We start from the raw sequence: 18237 nt of genomic DNA, 5'->3' as shown, positions 1-18237 counted from the left end.
ATAATTTGATAGGTGGTGATAGTCAGTTTCAAGAAAGTTTCTGTGTGGAGTTAATTGTTTTGCAAGAACATTCCCGGAACTCGAAGTTTGCTAACCTCGTGTACTTGGAGCCCATCTCTGGTGATGTGTATGAAACCATGTTTTTGCTTGGTAAGGTGGTGGTTTGGGTGGAGCAACAGGAGTTCGGATTTGGTGTGGGAGCACGCTAGGCCGATGCATGCTGCGTGCGTTGCCACTACGTCCGCTCCTGCTTGGAGTGTCCTCTGTTTCCTACATTTCCCGTGGTTGCCCATAGGGTAATATAATCCGCATAGTGGGTGTGAGAGAGGTTTGGGATTTGTGTTAGTTTGTGAGCAATCGGGATGAAGGTCATGTTAAATAGTAGGGAGGAGAGGACTGAACCCTGCGGTGTTCCGCGTTTGCTTAGGCAGAAGGTGGGGGATTCTATAGGACCGAGTGAGTTCCGCGTTGTGGTCGCAGATAAAGGATACAATATATTGGAGAGGGCGTCAGGGATTGAGTCATGTTGTATATTATCAAATGCTTTGGTGAGGTCCAGAGCCAGTAAGGCTCTCGTGCGGTTTCGATGCTGCGGATGTAGAATTTCTTCGGAAATTTGAAGCATGATGTCGTGTGTGGATAAGTGGCTCCTGAATCCCAGCATCGTGTGTGGAAAGAGATTGCGATTATGCACGTGGTTGTGTAATCTGTTAAGGATTACATGCTCGAAAAGGTTGACCATGCATAATGTGAGAGAGATTGGTCGGAGGTGGGTTATGTATTTCTCCGGCGACTGGTTTGTAGCTTGCTGTCACAGAATGGGCGGCATCCATTAATTTGCCCTTGTTGCATTTATACACACGCGGAATTGTTGTTATGTAAACCCCATATGTTCACGGGACCTGTATATGTGACCATCGGTCGGGCGTGCAAAAACGCGTACGTGCACGTTGCCTCGAAACAGTATAGCTTTCCCTGTGTTAGCTACAACTCTCTCCGTGCTCCAGCAGATGAGTACGTGCTGCCTGTGTTGTACGTTCTCCACTCAAAGTCACCCCTACTGTATCCAAAGTATAGAGCTTCTTTTGTATATTCGTATATTCTTTTTTTCCCTGAAAATGTGACCCCCAGAAGAACCGAAGTTGAGGGCGTACGTGACTGTTATTTTTGTTGTGCGTTATTTTTTTCAAACCTAAGATGGCGGCCATGGAGTGCGAAAGTGTGGTGTGCATACGTGCGCCTTCCTCTGTGAGTGAACTACTTTGTGCGCTTTAAGTTTGTGTTTTGTTTCGGACTCCGACCCTACGCACAAGGCATCGTCGACAAGGGTCTAAAAAGGAGCCGCCGAGGCCTCAAGTCAGTCCGCCCAGTTCGCTCCCGAAGAAGGAAACCCGAGCTGCCGCGTGCTCCCGGGGGGTACCCGAGCGCCGCCGCCGGCACCGCATCCTCAGACCACGAGCTTCACCAGAAGGATCGTCGCCTTCGAGTGCCGCCCGTCAGCGCCGACCCAGTGATGGACTTCCGCCGCGTTCCCCGGTCAATTGTACGTTCGAATCTGCTCTGAACTTTCTTTCTCTTGCTGTTACTTGAATTGTTACTTCCATCCCGGAAAAGCATGACCCTGTATACTTAATTCGAAGTATTTAATTAGATTGTTTCTTCCCTCATGTCGTTGCCTTTTAGAATGTTAATTGCTGCTCTCTAAAATGTTTTGTGTATTCCTCGTTTTGAGCCTATAAACCTCTTCTTATTGTTGTTTCAAGTAAACGCGTCTTCGTCTCATTCTCCACGTTTGCTTACCGGCTACGCCGGGCATCGAACGACCACCCCCCTCTTTTGTCATGTCTCAGTGATGACCTCCGGTGATTACCGAGCATGTGACACCTGAACTTAAACGAAATGAGTAATTAATTGGAGAAGGTATTTACTTTTGCATAACAAGTCTTTCACGGGGTCAATTTTAGTGTCGTTTTCAAAAATAATATATCACTAATTTGCAGTTTATAACCAACACACACAAAAACAATTTCTCATATGCTTTACTCTGTTTTAAGGAGAGTTGACATTCTTCATACTAGCGTATAGAGTTTATTGACATTGGCTCCAAAAAGCACGCACTTTATCATCAGTTCGGCACTAAACTTTCCACGCCTACACACGACCAGCCAGATTTCCTGTGCAGTGAGAATTACTTTACAGTAATGGCACAGCGGGATACGTTCGGAGCTTTGCAGGCGTTGTCTAGTCGCAATGACACTAATTTGTCATTGCGACACAGACACGCGCAAGCTGCTGAAGACGTGGACAAAAAATATAGGGCAGATTTCAGTCACGTGTAAGACTGATGACAGCGATCTCGTTTGTGTTTGGCCGACTCAGTTATCTATGGTTATACTTCGATGCACGGGATTTCTACCTGTTGTCGATAGCTCCTCCTCCTCCCAAAATCAATGAACGCTCAGTCATCAGTGAGTAAAAGTGGGTATTTTTGTACCATCATTCAGTCGGGTTGAAGTTGGCCATGGACATTTACAACCGCTTCAGCCATGTCCCCCCCCCCCGCATAAAGCCTACGTGAGTTGCGACAACGCGCGCAAGACTGCAGTGGCGGTGGGCGGAACCATCAAGCACGCCACCGTCAAGTTCTGTTGAAACAAGTCAAACGACGGCGAGCTTGAGACGGAGAGCTCAACGCCTTCATCCTTCAAGAAAGTAAAGTGCGTCATCGTGGACCAAATCAGCATAACATCACGCGTACCAGCTCGACGCCATTGACCTTTTATTATACCACTCGATTACGTCATGTACCCAGAGGCGTCTGCGGTTGCATTAGTTGTCTGCTCGGAAGGGAGAGTCAGGCGTCCGTGAGTGACGTCACTGCTGCGACCACATGCGGCTGTGCATGATCGCCGGAAAACTCACCGGCTTAAACAATATCGGTTTAAAAAATGGCAATGGCTTAACTCTGTTATAGTTAGCGAAAAGAGTGGAAGCTCTAGTTAAGCAAAGTTACACACTGTTTTTCCTAGTTCTGTGCCGAGCCGTTCACTCGCTAGGCCCGGCCTCTATGGCCACAGGGAGCGACTACTGAAGTAGCTGGCGCGCTTGCATAGTGCATGGGCGGAGGGGCGACGACTGCGAAAAAGCAACTGTGGCGGCGCATCACGGGGTTAGATACGTGCTTAGTGACGGGATCAAGGCAATGGTGGAGCCCGGCGCGGCTGTGGAGAGGCTCATGGTAAAACATCAGGTCTTTCTTCTGCATTAGAGTTTAAAATACATCTTTCCTGTCGTTCAAAGTTGCAGCTCAAAGAATAAGTACTTTAATCTTTAACAAATTACTAGACTGCGCTTAAGTCTGCTTAAGAGTGGAAATGGCGAAAGCTAATTTGTAGGAATTTTTCCTAACTGCATCGTTATTGTCATTTTCATCGTCAATATCGCTACAATAATTGTTGTAACTAAATGCATCCTTATTTTTATCACTACAACCATCAGTATCCTTATAACTATGCAGCATCATTATCACTAACTGCACCGTCATTGAGAGCGCTATCATCTCCATGTAAGACAAGGAGAATTGCGATCGGTTTCTCTCGGCTGATGATATGAAAGATAGTGTCTCGATTCCTGGTGGAGACTTTTTAGAGACTGTCGTCTTCAAATAACCCTCGTAGTGCCACTGCTACGATACGGAGATTCTAGGCCCGAGAGCTTAGTGCAGCTCTAACCGAGTGTAAAACCACCTCACCAAGCAGAAAAGACAGGTATTCACATGACTTAGTCTCCTGATAAAATGAATTGCTGCGCAACAAAGACACTAACAAGAAAAAAACATCACTGTTAGTGTCTTTGTTGCACCACTGTTCATTTTATCATGAACTAACTCGCCTCAGGCCGTTATGCTTGATTTCCTGCATTCCGCGTTTTTTATTCTGAACCACTGACCAATGTTGTGTACTTGGAACATTCTGAGCAGTAATTTACTCATTTATTCTAGAGGGCAGGTTTTTTTCTATAGCGTAGAACCTGTCACAATCTTGGAAACTAACCTGAAACTAATCTGAAGAAACGCTGATCTGCTGAGAGCCATACTGTCCGATCAGCAACAGCTGATCCCGAAGGCCCGCAGGATGGCAGAAGTTATCGGAATCCTCGACTGTGAGTGCTGCCCACGCCTTCCGGTCCCTCAGTAACTCTTACTTATATAAAATGCTTTCACTAGCACCATCTAACTAGGCCGTGCTGAGGCGAATACCAATAAGTTAAAATTTTACGTATGATCGGCTTTACTCCACTATCAGCATTCCCCAAGATGGTCCAAGTTTGTAAAAGGGGTCCTTACTCATTAGCATTCACCGAGACGTATTCGCAAGGCTACAAAGAACTATACACAGCCCTGAATTAAATGTCGTAAATGACGGAGAGTTCTTCCCAGCAGGGGATTCGAACCTGGCACGAGTGCCTACGAGGAGCAGTTGCTGTATCATTTTTTTACCTGCAAGTGCCAAGCTTCCGCGGAAGGTGTATACCTTTTCTTCACTACATTATGCCTATGGTCGGATGCACACTTCACCTTCGGCGCTTTCAGCCATTTCATTAACTCGTTGGCGACTCCAGTAGATCGTGATAAATGCTCAATGGGGCTACCATGTGCGAGCAGTCGAAGTCAGACCGCTTTTCAGAGCAATAAACCGTTCAAGCTGCTGCGCCAGGTTCAAGACATGGAACGGAAAAATTATTCAATTCCAAAGTTTGTGCTGCATATAGAGATCCCATTTTGCATTCATATTAATGTTCTTGTGTGGCTCCTTATCAATCGTTAGTCACCTAATTCAAATTCAATAAATTATGGTGGTAGATAGGAAGAGTCTGCTCAGTTGGCTCATACCTATGCTTCTAAGGTAAGTAGATCTTGAGTGAGACACAGTTATATGATATGCAGCAGCCACATGGTCCGAGTGAACTTTAAACTACAATACTAACAGAAGGTCAGGATTGCGAGTGATAGGTATTAGCACCTCTTGCTTAATAATAATAGTTGTATAAGACTTTTATTCTGACAACAACTTACAGGCCGAGCATGTCAATGTTTTGCGCGACTAGTCGACGCTGTTATTTTCATTCAATGCGAAGGAAGTTTAGGTGACAATGTAAGGAAAAATATTGGAACTCGGCTGCTGAGCTGCCCGCTAGTGAAATGAGCATGCAGTGGGTTAGGTTTGTGTAGGAGGAGGGACAGTTGGGATTGGAGTGGTCGGTACTATACTGATAGAGGAAAGGGCAGGAGGAGGCAATCAGCACACACATTTGAGTGTGCCGAAGCAAGCCTCCGGTACTGTGAGTGACGGATGAGGGGGTAAGTAAAGGCATTTATCAAGCCGAAGTTGGATGATGGCCTCCTAAACCGTGCGCTGAAGGGCTTGAGCCAGTAGATAAACAGTGTGCGGTTAAGGGTCCCGCGGGCGAGTAGATATGGACCAACACAGTGCCGTCGCTCCCTGAATGCCCATGAACGCCCAAAGAGCCGCGAGCGGGGCTCCGTGGCCGCATGACGACGAGCGACATTGAGTTGTTGGGACAAACTGGAACCAAGGGGCGAGGAGAAGATTGTTGTCATCCGGTATGGGTAGAAAGAGCTACGAGTGGAGGCTAGAACGAAATGAATGCCCGCCTGAGCTAGTAACCGCTTACCTTAGCTAGACAATGAAGGCCGGGTAAGCTTGGAGTCGCGAGAAGTGTCAGTTAACAGAAGAAATCCAGAATGGAAGAGGTACATGCAAATTAGCATAGCGGTAGAAGCCGAGAAAAGAAGTTTTAGAACAGCCTTGTAGATGCCCATGATGGCGGTCTGAATGTGTTCAGTTGAGTGTGCGTGAATTACATGTGTGTCACAAGGCAAGGCAACTTGCATCGATTGAGTGGGCAACTGCTTAAGCATAAGCGTCGTGGGGATACGAGTGCCTGCTGGCCAAATGGCGAAAGAAGAGGCTTACCCAGTTACAGGTGACAAGAGCTCAGTGGAGGGCTTGTCTTCATGCGAACATTCTTATTAACTCAATAGTATCCTCCTCCATATCCTTCCCTAAATCAACGCTTCGGCGCTCGCGGTTGGCTGCCAACACCGTATGCCATCTTGATGAAAACCCTCAAAGAACCACGGAGATCAGCAGTCTCTCAAATATGCCGTTTTGTCGCAGAGCTCTACTTTTCTCATGATGTCTCCACTTTCAATGGAAGCAACGGCGTTGAGTGCTGCTTCATTGTAATTGATCAATAATAATAAGATGATGACGCCGATCAGAGTGAGTGAAAGAGTCGCTAACCTTTGCCGCGACGGTCTTCTCGGTGTCGTAGCCTACCCATGTCTTGCCACTACGCGCGTAGTAGCCGATGGCGGGCTCGATGTACTTCACCTCGTTCCAGTGCCTCTTGCAAATCTGAAAGCAAGAAGTTAAAGAGGCTATGGAACAGACTCAGGTTATAGACCTGCCTACAATATCTACCTATTTCTTTCAAAGCAATACTCAAGCAATCGTTGGCGAAATAAAACCACAAAAAATTTGTGGCACCGGGAACAGGGGCGCGTAAGCTCAGCCTTTAAATGCGACATGATAACTTTGATGGCTGCCGTCTGCGGCAGCATTCGTTCGTCCTCTTTCAAGCAGCACATGCACTCTCCTATTCGCTCTATTGGTGACTCTAATGCTTCAAACATACTTATTACCACAGAGCCATAAGCCACCAGAGTCTAAAAAAAAAAAAAACAAACCCGACACAGATATAAAGAACGTCTCTTCTTCCCAAAGGAGAGTGTGTCTGGCCGGGGATCTAATGGTACTTGAGAACTCGATCTCACTGTCACCCTCCCTGCTCAAAGGGGCGTCTCGAGTGGTTGTTCCTGTTAACTCGGACATCTTACGCGGACTCGTGACGTAATGCAATTCGCGGATCTGTAAGTGCTTGGCCATGTAGCCTGTCGACTATAACCTACCTAGAGGCATATTGGTGATTTTTCGCTCAGAACTCTGACAACCACAAAGACAGGAATTCCGAAGAACGTGAAGCTGATAACGGTATGTTCCTGAAATGGGATTCTCATCACGCTGAAGCAGACACTTTGGGTAAAATATAGCAATAGCGATAAACGGCCCATCGTCAAGAAAATGCAGCGTAGGCATTGGCAGGAGCTACCAACGTTGTGGTCTCCTTATATATGGCAGCAGAATCTTCCTGAAACCTTGCATTCCGAGGTAGAAATGCTATACTGCTATATAAGCAGGCGCGTTCGTGTAAATTGGGTTCAAGCGGGGCTGCATATCTGTGTTGGTTGGTCTTGCTCCTATTGTGGAAAATTACGACCGCATGCCAACTAGGAAGTGTGAGACATATTTAGGCGATTATCTAAGTGTATGTGCGCGAACGAAGATCCGTAAGGTGAGCAGGAAGAGAAAGCCAAAGCTACTAATTCTCTCGCGTCACACCCTCAAAAAGAGAGTTAAGTGAACAGGTTATTTACCTATGGCTGGTGGCTTCTGTCGCTCATAGCTAAAACAATGATTGCTGCTACTTCCATTAATAGCTTGTGCAGGGGCGCTTTGGCACCTGAATACACTTCTGATACGAAGAAAGCCATGTGTACACTTGCCTCTCCGTACGAGGTGTCCCTGATGTGCTTCGCGGCCGCCCCGAGTCCATGCTGTGCGACATCCCGCAGTTCGAACTGGTTTCCACCTAGAGTGAGCGTGAAGCACAGGTGAGACTTGGGCGACCGGGCTGCCAGCTGGGCGAGCTTGTCGATCTCATGACTCTGCGTGTGTCCAGGGAGAAGCAAGCGATGAAAGAATTAAGATGATGACCGACACAGAAAAATGAGGTGTCTAAAAGATGCCTTCAATTGCGCCCTGTGCGCATTTTCCCCTCGTGGACGGGTCGTTTCTGCTGTTTTTTCTGTTATCATACACTAAGCGTCCGAAATACTGCGTTTCATCAAAACAATGGCAGAAAGGAGAAAGTAGGAGCATCACTACTTAGTTCTCGGTGTACATCTGTGTTCTGAACATTGTCTTCTCGGTCCTATGTCATCTAATATTACTGTTGAAAAATAATTCGCGTGCACCTGGGGGACCAAATATTTGTTGCAAGTATGAAAGGCATCATAGCAAAAGGCTACAGAGGTAAACTGGCACCTAGTGGCTGGCTTCCTGCGGCCTGATACGTAGAGATCGTCAAAGCGATCGAACAACTGAGGTGAAATGGATGTTGTATCACAAGTGACGTCAAACCTAAGTAGAAAAGGAAGCCCTGCAAATGGCTTCTAGCCCGATGCATTCAACAGATATTATGCCTCTCGGAAGTGTTTATGCGCTAAAACTACAAGCAGGCACTACCGAAATAGGGTTGGAATAAGCGAGGAACTTCGACATGTGTTATGACACAATGCTTTAGAGAAGTGTAAAGCCGTAACATCAACCCCGATTGCTCGAGAGCCTACTAAAATGGTGTATATGCAGCAAGTTAGCCCGCATATATCCGAGCTCATTTGCGCCTGCACTGTTCGCATCTGCGGCGACGGTATAGTAGTGTACGGCTAGGAAATGCAATGTTGAGACACCCTATTTCTTTTTGTGCGAATTAATCCGGTCACGTTCCCAAATAACCTCCACAAGATATTCCTCGTATATCATTTGAGCAACTGTTACCATGATAACTGTTCACGAAGGCAGGCGTCTGAAAGTAGCGTTATGCTCCTACGCTCCGGTGTCAAGTTGCGATGAGAGCTGACAGGTATTCGGCGAAAACTCTTTTAACCGAGCGCCTCATTGGCTGACATCGGCCTTCGAACTTTCGCGTCCCTTTGAAAGAGGCGGTCACGTAGAAGAGGATAACGGAGCCATCCTGGTCTTTGAAGATAAGATGCAAGCAATCGCGGGCAATCATGAAGTTCGTAGGGTATCGAAGCATGGATTAGGCCTTTCGAATAAATATAAGTTACATTCGCGCTTTGCAGTGTAAACAAGACCGCTCACATCGGCTCGTACAGGATTGGCTGAAAATTTGCTGTTAAGCTAGCTTTGTAGACTTGTAAACAATTTTACAAACGAAAACTTTTACTTCTCGCTATATAAATTTTTCGCCGTGCGCGTGTTTGACCTTCAACCGAGGGGTAACCACGTGGATACTATGACTAGACTCAACCACCGCCGCCGAAACAGACATCGCCCTCGTTTCTGCCTAGTCATACAACAAACATGCGTCCCTCAAACGTAGCTTCGCTGGAGTCATGGAGCTCGCTCTGTCTATAATATAGCCTCCGCTGCTGCTGAAAAAAAAATGTAACCGAAGGGTCGCAGCATGACGCTGCAGGCGGCAGTGAACAGCGACATCTCCGACCGGCTCCGCGTAACCAATCGAACAGGCCGACGTGCACTCCTACTGACTTGCGTGCGTCTGCCCAGTCTACACGTGATAGAAACTGGTTCCGCGCGCGCGTGCTCTTTCTTGCTTGCTTGTGCTGTACGTGAGGCCGCTGTGAAACATTTTCTTGGTGTGCACTTCCGTGGCTTAGGAAATTGGTATTTTGCGCCTATCTCGTCAGTCATTTTATTTTTTCGTGAGGGAATAATCACGTCGTATACGATGTGAAAATTAAATGGATACCCTAAACGAGTCTGCGGCACGAATGTGTTTCGCTTTTTCGTGCCATCATACTGTGGACGCTTAGTTCGCCGTTGCTTGCCTCCTCCATGTTCGTGTACTGGTTGAATTTGTTTGTTACAGTTTGCTTTTTTCTTTCCGTAGTGATTTACTCGCTTTGGCTCCAGGCCCTGACCTAACGTCCCTGATTAGCTCTTCCCGTTTTCTGGTGGGAAATAAATGCGAAAACGCATTTTGTGATGTCGTTAAATAAAACTTGAAATTTCTCCAACCAACACTTTTATTTTATAAAACCCGATGTTTCGGAGCCGGCTCGGCTCCTTCTTCAGGGGTGCATGACGCGGGTCTGCGTGCAGCTATACGTAAAGGAATGGTCGAGGGGTAGAAGAAGGTGGGGGGGGAGAATGGGGAGGGGGTGAGATGTGTGTGAAAGAAATGAGAAGGAAGGAGGGGGGTTTAGACGAGTGAGGGTGCCGCAGGTGCAGGTGTGCTCGCTGGTGACTTTTTTCTTTTCTTCTGTGAAGTGGCCAGGAAAGAGCGAAGACCTTGCAAGTATACGCGATGCCCAAAATTCCGACAACGCCGCCTGTCGCCAAAGCAGCAAAGCGTAGGCGGGCTCGGTCGGTCGCTGTTCGTGTCAGCGTCTATGCGCGCGCGTCTTGTTTTCGTCGTTGGTCGCGGTTTAACAGATATAACGCCGCTGTCAACCTTTAGCAATGTCCGGGAAGAATTGCTGCGTAGTTGGTTTTTCGAACACACAAAACCTTGCCAGGAACACGTTTGTATAAGTTTCAGTAATGCTTCACGAGAACGACGGGGTCCGTGAATCGCGGCTGTTCGACGCAGAGAGCAAGCAATCGCATCGAATGGCATTTGTTCAGGTTGATGTCATTTATTCGACACGCTGCTACACGACCAAAGCTAATGCCACTTCCCAATTTTGGTAACTGTGATTGATATGCAAATATTGGAGTGCCTTCAGTATGTTGCGAAGATGAAGACGCTGTAAACGAAAGCAGCCTTTAAACTGACATTCATGTCGCATACCTTGTAACCAACCTTTGATTAGGACTATCAATTACGAAGTTAGCGGCTGTGGAGGCAGCGTTTGTTTACGAAAGGGTACGGAAGGTGCGCACGTCTGCGCTCGATTGCGAAACGCGTACGAGTTTCAACAACGTACACTTTCCGCACTAAAGCAAGTTTCAAGAGCAAAACGTAAAATGGGCAGTATATAGTGTACTGTCCGATGGCGATTTTATAGAGCCTTCGAGTATCGCCCTACGGCGCAGCATACTACAGCCCCGCGCTGACTCCCGTGCGTTTTCGCCAAATTGTTCGCTCGGCGTTTAAGGCCCGTCAAAAATGCTCGAGCTTAGCCTCATCAAGACAGAATACCGCAAATTCGTAACGCTTACTACATCGGATGCCGCGAGCTTACCGCAACGACGCTGCCTGCGAAGGAGGCCTACGACGGCGCTCTGGCTGTGTGCTAGGCCCTAGTCGTCGCTAGGCCTAAACGCCTGAAGGTTTCGCATAAAAGCCGTAGCTAGAAGTGCCTTGGAAATAGTAAATTTCATATTCATAAAACTGCCTTACTATCAGTTCAATTGTCTCACAAATTGTCTTACAGTAAACAGAAGGTGTAACTTCGGCGATGCCTTAGCAGCGGGGCTAGAGAACGAAATCGGATGAGCTGCGTCACACCGGCGGCAGCTGCTAAAAGCAGAAATTTGCTTCTACTATATACTGTTATCACTTCTTCCAAAATCTAGTTACATAACAGCGCTCCTCAGTAAAGATAATTTTCTTTAGATTCCTTCCTCCAATTCCAAGAAATCCGCCGTGTCGGCGACTCGGCGCCAACGGACCGCGGCAGCAGAATTGACCTGTGCGGTTCTACGGGTTCGCTGGCAGCGATGGGTGCCAGTTTTTTTTTTTTTTTACGATGCTATTTCGCATATTTCTCATAGATTACTAGCTGCAAAATTATGAGAGCACAGTAGCATTTAATGCAGGTGGCATTTTTGTAATTTATTTTGGGTGTATCCCAGTCTCTAGTGTCGACATAACACATTTACTCGTTGGTCGCATTTGGATGAGTACCTCAAACTCATTCTGTAACTAATGTCGCTTTCATCGAATGTCATTATATTTTCTCGCGTAGCAGCAAACAAATATCTTTTTGAACGAGCGTCATTCGATGGAAAAGGCATTACATTTGCCGTGCGGCACGGCTGAGTGATAACTATTTTTGAGTGTTCTCTGCTTGTCATTGCACCTTCAGTGAACACTTCTTCTTTAAACTTGGTCGCGTCAGCTAGCAGGAATGATACAATATGCATTAGATTTGTGAAACGCTTAGCCAGACAATCTTTAGCGTGCATTGACGTCGCACAGCCCACGTTTGCAGTTTGCGTTTCGCAACGTGTGCGGCGCGGTCGACTTCGGTCCCGATAACTCGATCCTCCTAGTAGCCTGAGCCACTGCAGCGGGCTATTGAACAGATATTTGCCAATATGCGTTTTTAAACTTGCCATGCAATTACTTTGAAGACGAGAGCCAGTGTTCCTGTTGTCTGGCAAGATTACGAAAACATAACATGTCGCTGCACTTGCTATCCAGAAGGACTCTAGAGCTTGTTGTAAAGCGCCCTGTTTTCTGCAGTTGGGCGCGAGGGTGACAAAAATGAAATGAAGATGATACTACAATAATAAAATAGGATATAAAATGTAGGCCTAATATGCTCTTGGCTAACCTGTGATGCAGCTTTTCAGATATTTCCTCTGCTGATATCTCACTCCCCCATGAAATTATCTAACCGCTTTGCCTTGTTGAGGACGGAATACGTGAAATCCATGCCGTACAGGCAGTGGTAAAGCGCAAGCATGAAAAATCTGCACTCTCACTGCAGGAGCCCAATATGCGCTATTTCTCCGATGCTCAGAATGCTGGTTTGCAAGCTCATTGGCTTTGCCTGCGGTCGCACCGGTACGAAACCGCTCGCAGTTTCGACGACGCTGCCTAGTTTTCTGTAGCAATATATTGCATGTAAAGGAAGCAGGCGTGTACCGATAAGCAAAGAAAGAACATTGGTTCATAGGTCAAGGAATAAACAAATTCGCGTGGCGTTGTAATGAAAGCGGGATACCCAAATGAGCTCCACTTTGTACGCAACCTGGTTGACACTCGTCTGCAGCAGACACTTGATGTATACATGAAGGCGATGTAGTTCCAGATGGCCGTGATATCGAACACATGTCCACTATTATAAAGTGAGATCCCCTTGCACACTGTCACCGCGGAAGTGCCCGCGAGACGCGCACAAACGGCAGATCGCACGCATGCACCGCGGCCACGCTTGCCACATGAGGCCCGCCTCGGGTTCCGACGGCCGCCGCTACGCGGCTTTCAGTGGCGCCCCTATAGGCGCTGCGCATGGCGTATACAGCAGGGAGGTTGCCTATTGTCCGGTTGATGTTATTTGCGGTCGACTGTATGTGCCATGACTCGAGGAGGCGTCTTTTGCGGTGATTGGTCTCGGTCTCCAGGATGAATGTTTCTTCGAAATTTATTCTGTGGTCGGAATCTTCTGAATGTTAAGCTACGGGGTTGCGTTCTCTTGAAAAATTTCGTACATCGTTCTTGTGTTGCCGAATTCTTTCTTTTAGGTTTTTTGTTTCGCCAATGTAGCTAGCATCACAGTCGGCGCAGGGAAATTTGTAGACAATGCCTTGGGCTCTTTCTCTAGGTGGTCGATCTTTGGGGAAGGGTAGCAGGCTCCTCAAAGTGTTTGAAGGCTTTTGCGCCACTCGAATTCCCTCTTTTCTCAGAATACGGGCGATGGTTTCGCTGGCGCCTCGGACATAGGGGACAGTGACGTACTTTTGAGATGTAGTTGTCTGCTGCTGGTTATTTTCTTCCCGGGGCCTGTCGTTGCGTTTTTGGCGGTGAATGATTTTCCGGATAAATTTTTTTGGGTAGCCGTTCATGGTTAGTTCCTTGAATATTAAGCGTTTTTCGTTTGCTTTGTCGGGCTCTGTTGTGCAATGTGTTTCCACTCTTTGTAATAAGGTCTTCACAACTGACGCTTTATGGCTTGTCGGGTGGTTCGAAGTGAAATGCAGATATCGCCCTGTGTGGGTGGGTTTTCGGTATACGAAGAATCGCTGACGGTTGTCTTTTCGGGTCACCAGAACGTCCAAAAACGGCAGGGCGCCTCGCTTCTCCATTTCTAGGGTGAACTGAATCTCCGGTTGTATGGAATTTAGATGAGAGAGGAAATTTTGGACTTCAGATTTCTTAATAATTGGGAAACAGTCATCGACATATCTCAGAAAAATTTTTGGCGGTGGGCGGAAAGAGTTGAGAGCTCGTTCTTCGATGTGCTGCATAGTTATATTCGCCATAGCGACAGAGATGGAGGCACCCATTGGTGTTCCCTTAACTTGTTTGTAGAATTCTCCTCGGCATGAGAAGTATGTGTTTGATAAGCATAGTTCCAGAAGGCGGCATACCTCGTCTACACTGAGTGGGGTTCGTGCGCTGAGTGTATCGTCGCGTTGTAGGGCTTCTCGAGTGGCGGCCAACGCGAGATTTACAGGGACATTTGTGAAAAGGGACCCCACGTCAAAGGAAACAAGGCACTCGTCGGCCTCAAGGCTCACCTGGGATACGAGTTCGATGAAATGCCCGGCGTGTCGGACGTGGGTTGCGGTCTTCCCCGTGATTGGTGTTATGAGCTTGTGCAGGTATTCCGACAACGAACGGAGGGGGGAGAAACGGAAGTCGACAATAGAGGGTTTACAAAAGTACGTCTGGCAACTGTGAGCGGCACCCTGATCCCGCGCTGCCCGCCATATTTTGTTCGCCCCATCCGTTCGCTTCGTGTCCGTCCGTCAGCGCTCGCCGTTCTGTTCGCGCTTTTCACGTTTTAACCTAGTGTGCTGTGCGTGGACTTCTGTTCGGTCCCTGGCGGTTTCTGTTAGAGACGTCTAGAAGCGTATTTTGACAGCCGAGACGTGGCGGGGCCCGCCGGCTGCGCTGCCGAGCGCAGTTACAAATTGCTCTACGAGTCGTGCATGCCCCCCCCCCCCCCCCCCCTCGGCAATCCGCAGCGTCATCCCTATCCAGGTACAGTATCCAGAGTTCTGTAATGTGCGCCTTTGCTGTTTACTTAAATGCTTATGAGAGATCATCGCGAGTTTGCTTGGTTTGCGCAATCACCGTCGCTCATCCCAGATACTTGGTTGGTGAAATGAGCGAGGATGCATTTTATTTTATAATAAAAGGATCATGCGTAATTTGACGTAAGTTGGACTGGCGCTTAGCACTTTCCTTCCCATGCCGTCGACGCAGTAGTTGGCATTAGTCTCGGAAATAATCGGGGGATGCGTAAAAAAAAAAAAGTGCCATGGTAACCTGTGCTTCCAGTGACTGAGTATTGATTGGTGTGCGATAGGCGATGACGAGTTAATAAAATCTTTGTAATTAATTGATCAATTGATGAAATAAAGAAACGAAAAAAAGGAAAAATTGGAAAGTAAGGGTTTAAAGGTGTGAGAATGAAAAACCAGTGCTTAGCGATGCTAAGGAAGAAAACTTAGAATGTGTAATTGATTATTTGAAATAATTGAAGAATGTGTTCAAAAGAGTCAAATTGCTCAGAATGGAAAGCCGATTTGTTGCTGACGCATGCGTATTGGTGTATAAAAATATAAAACGTCAAATAAAATAAAAATAAAGAAATGATAGAAATATAACAACATACATAAGATAGAAATATAACATACATAACAACATATAACATACTACATCATCATCATCATCAGCCTGATTATACCCACTGCAGGGCGAAGGCCTCTCCCATATTTCTTCACTTAACCCTGTTCTGTGCTAGCTGCATCCACTTGACCCCTGCGAACTTCTTAATCTCATCCGCCCACCTAACTTTCTGCCGCCCCCTGCTGCGCTTTCCTTCCCTTGGAATCCAGTTTGTTACCCTCAGCGACCATCGGTTATCCTCTCTTCGCACTACATGTCCTGCCCATGTCGATTTCTTCTTCTTAATTTCCACTAGAATGTCGGTAACTTGAGTTATTTCTCTGACCCACTCTGCACGCTTTCTATCTCTTAATGTTACCCCTACCATTTTTCGTTCCATAGCCCTCTGGGTTGTCCTCAACTTAAGCAGAACTCTCTTGGTTAGCCTCCACGTTTCAGCCCCACAGGTGAGTACACAGTAACATACTACACTTGTGTGTAGTATGTTGCTTTTGATGAATTCATATTTTACTGCATTGTATTCTTTTCGCCCCTCCTGCTAGGGCCCAGTTAGGGCCTGCAGTATTTGGTAAGTTAAATAAATAAATAAATAAATAAATAAATAAATAAATAAATAAATAACTAAATAAATAAATAAATAAATAAATAAATAAATAAATAAATAAATAAATAAATAAAAGAGCTAAAATATAACACGCGAAGAAAAAAAACATCGTGCGTGTGTGTGTATGAGAGAGAGACACTATCGCGTTATACCTTTAACGGCGGAGCTTAAGTGACCCCCTAATTTTCTATAACGATGTGATATAATATAAATCTGATTTTATGAACACAGCCAGTTGCACAAAGCACAAAAACTTCACGGTAATGTGAATTGACTTTTCAAATTCCTTTTCGTTTCAGCCGAGTTCTTCCTCCCCCGAGTTCTTCGCAGCTTCCAATGTCAGCGCTTTCATGTGAGATTACGGCTTCAAATGCTTACTTTCTGACCGAGGGAATAAACAAGAAATCGACATATTTAAAAATTCCAGTGAATTTCAGGTAGCTGTGAATTAGCGAACCATCGGGTGACTCGAAAAAACACAAAAGTGAAGCGCACGCTTCGTTATTTTATCGGCCGCGCTGGCAGGTATAAAACCTGAGCTGCGCGCTCTGGACGTGGACCGGTCGAAACGGGCTGTGCATGTTACAACACACTAGTGGGGTGTCATCTTTTCCTGCTTTTCTAGACGCCGCGGGTTTGGCAGCCGCTTGCTTTTACAGCGTGAAACAGGCATCTCGGGCGCACTAGACAACCGTATTGCTCTCTGCACCAAGCACTACCATTTCGTACGACTGTAAAAAGTAGTTTCGGTAATCATGCCCGTGTCTTAAATCAAATACACAATGGTAAATGTAACCTACGTACAAAATGTAAGAACGTATTTGCACAATAGCATTCGTTACACATGCATTGCTCCTTCTCCCGTGTCCTCCATCGTAGTATAAGTTTATCCTTCAAGTTCACAAGGCTCCATAGCGCGCAAAACAATTAACCTTGCTGTTTTAGGTGATAGCACATTCTGTGAGCTAGCTCCCAGTCAGAGGGACGTGCAGTAATGCTTTACATGATGCAGGTGACCCTTGTAAAGCCGATTAGGACTGCAAACGAACGGTTGCATACACGCGTATACCTTGATTCCGTGCGCGTCTATGACGGTGTGCTGGCTGCAGAAGCGCACGCAACAACATGCTGGCATCATTCCGAATAGAGCTTGGAGCTAACAGCGACTGCTGTGATGTTAAAAAATGAAACAATCGCTTGTGAGCATTCCAATGCACCTTTCGGTGCATGCACGGGTTCTACGAAGGCGCACGTTGACAGCGTACTCGATGGGAGGCGCGGGCGGACTGAGCAAAACATGGCCGCCGCGCAGTTTCTGTTTCTTTAACTAGATGGCGCTAACTTTTGTAAAGCCTCTATTGGGCGTAGAGGAGTCCCAGGTTTATGGACTTTGGGCAGACCGTAGAAGGCTGGGGCTAATCCGTTGGTGCACGATAACTGCAGGTAGAGGTTTCGGTGGTTTGGGAGGTTTTTGAAAACTTCTTTTAATACCTTGTTCAATTTTGCCTGCACGTGAATGAACACAGGTGGCTGAAATTTGAAACTGACGTTTCTGACGTTTGTCCAATTCGAGAAAGGGTGGTGAGTTTCACGTCCGCTGGTTTGAAAACCTCGACGTACGCGATCGCCCGAGTTCGTGCTGTATGAACAACTAAGGAGGCGGCGTCATTATTCAATAGCGCCAGCAAACAAACGCCCCAGTTCTCGTGGGAATGCTTGAACCAGATTGACAGTAGACTTAGACTGCCTAAGAGTTCGCGCCGCATGAACCATCCAAGACATGGTGCCGCGTGTCAATGAGTGTCAGTATAACAGTGCGCGCATTTTCGTTTTTGTGGAGTTGGCTGGGCTAGCTAACTGACCGACAACTGGGCACATTGTGTCTCTCGACCTATATGCAATGGCGCCCGCTTCTTCGCTCGTTTAAAAGGGCGCCTCGTCTCCTCCTGGGTGTTCCTGCGCAACGATTAAATAGCGTGAGCGATGCGATGTTACCGATCTTGAACAATAATCGTACTTATTTACGAGCCCGTCATCACAGTTCCCGAAACGGCATCTTGCCGGAAGAGGAGCAATGCGTCGAGCACGCCTCTGTTGGGCTATTTCGTTAAGGCTGCGCACAGGACTAAACTGAAGAGATTACAGTGATTAGGTATTACATATTAAGAGTAAATTCTTCACCCAGGGACAGG

The 18237-nt window shown here is 46.8% G+C and overlaps 1 protein-coding gene across 1 annotated transcript in view; it reads right to left on the bottom strand.

The window, feature by feature from the left end:
• LOC146180658 (chitinase-3-like protein 1) overlaps positions 1–18237 on the bottom strand; it is a 40680-nt gene that overhangs the window by 3522 nt on the left and 18921 nt on the right. The window contains exons 7-8 of the mRNA XM_084577816.1: positions 7649–7810; positions 6327–6440 (exon numbers count right to left, since the gene is read on the bottom strand). Coding sequence (XP_084433942.1) covers positions 6327–6440; positions 7649–7810 — 276 coding nt within the window. The remainder of the gene's footprint in view (positions 1–6326; positions 6441–7648; positions 7811–18237) is intronic.

This window comes from Amblyomma maculatum, chromosome 8, assembly GCF_055883805.1.
Source record: "Amblyomma maculatum isolate TAMU_Amacu chromosome 8, ASM5588380v1, whole genome shotgun sequence".
In the NCBI taxonomy this organism is placed as follows: Eukaryota; Metazoa; Arthropoda; class Arachnida; order Ixodida; family Ixodidae; genus Amblyomma; species Amblyomma maculatum.
Note: the sequence above shows the minus strand (reverse complement) of the source record. Positions and strands in the feature narration are given on the sequence as shown.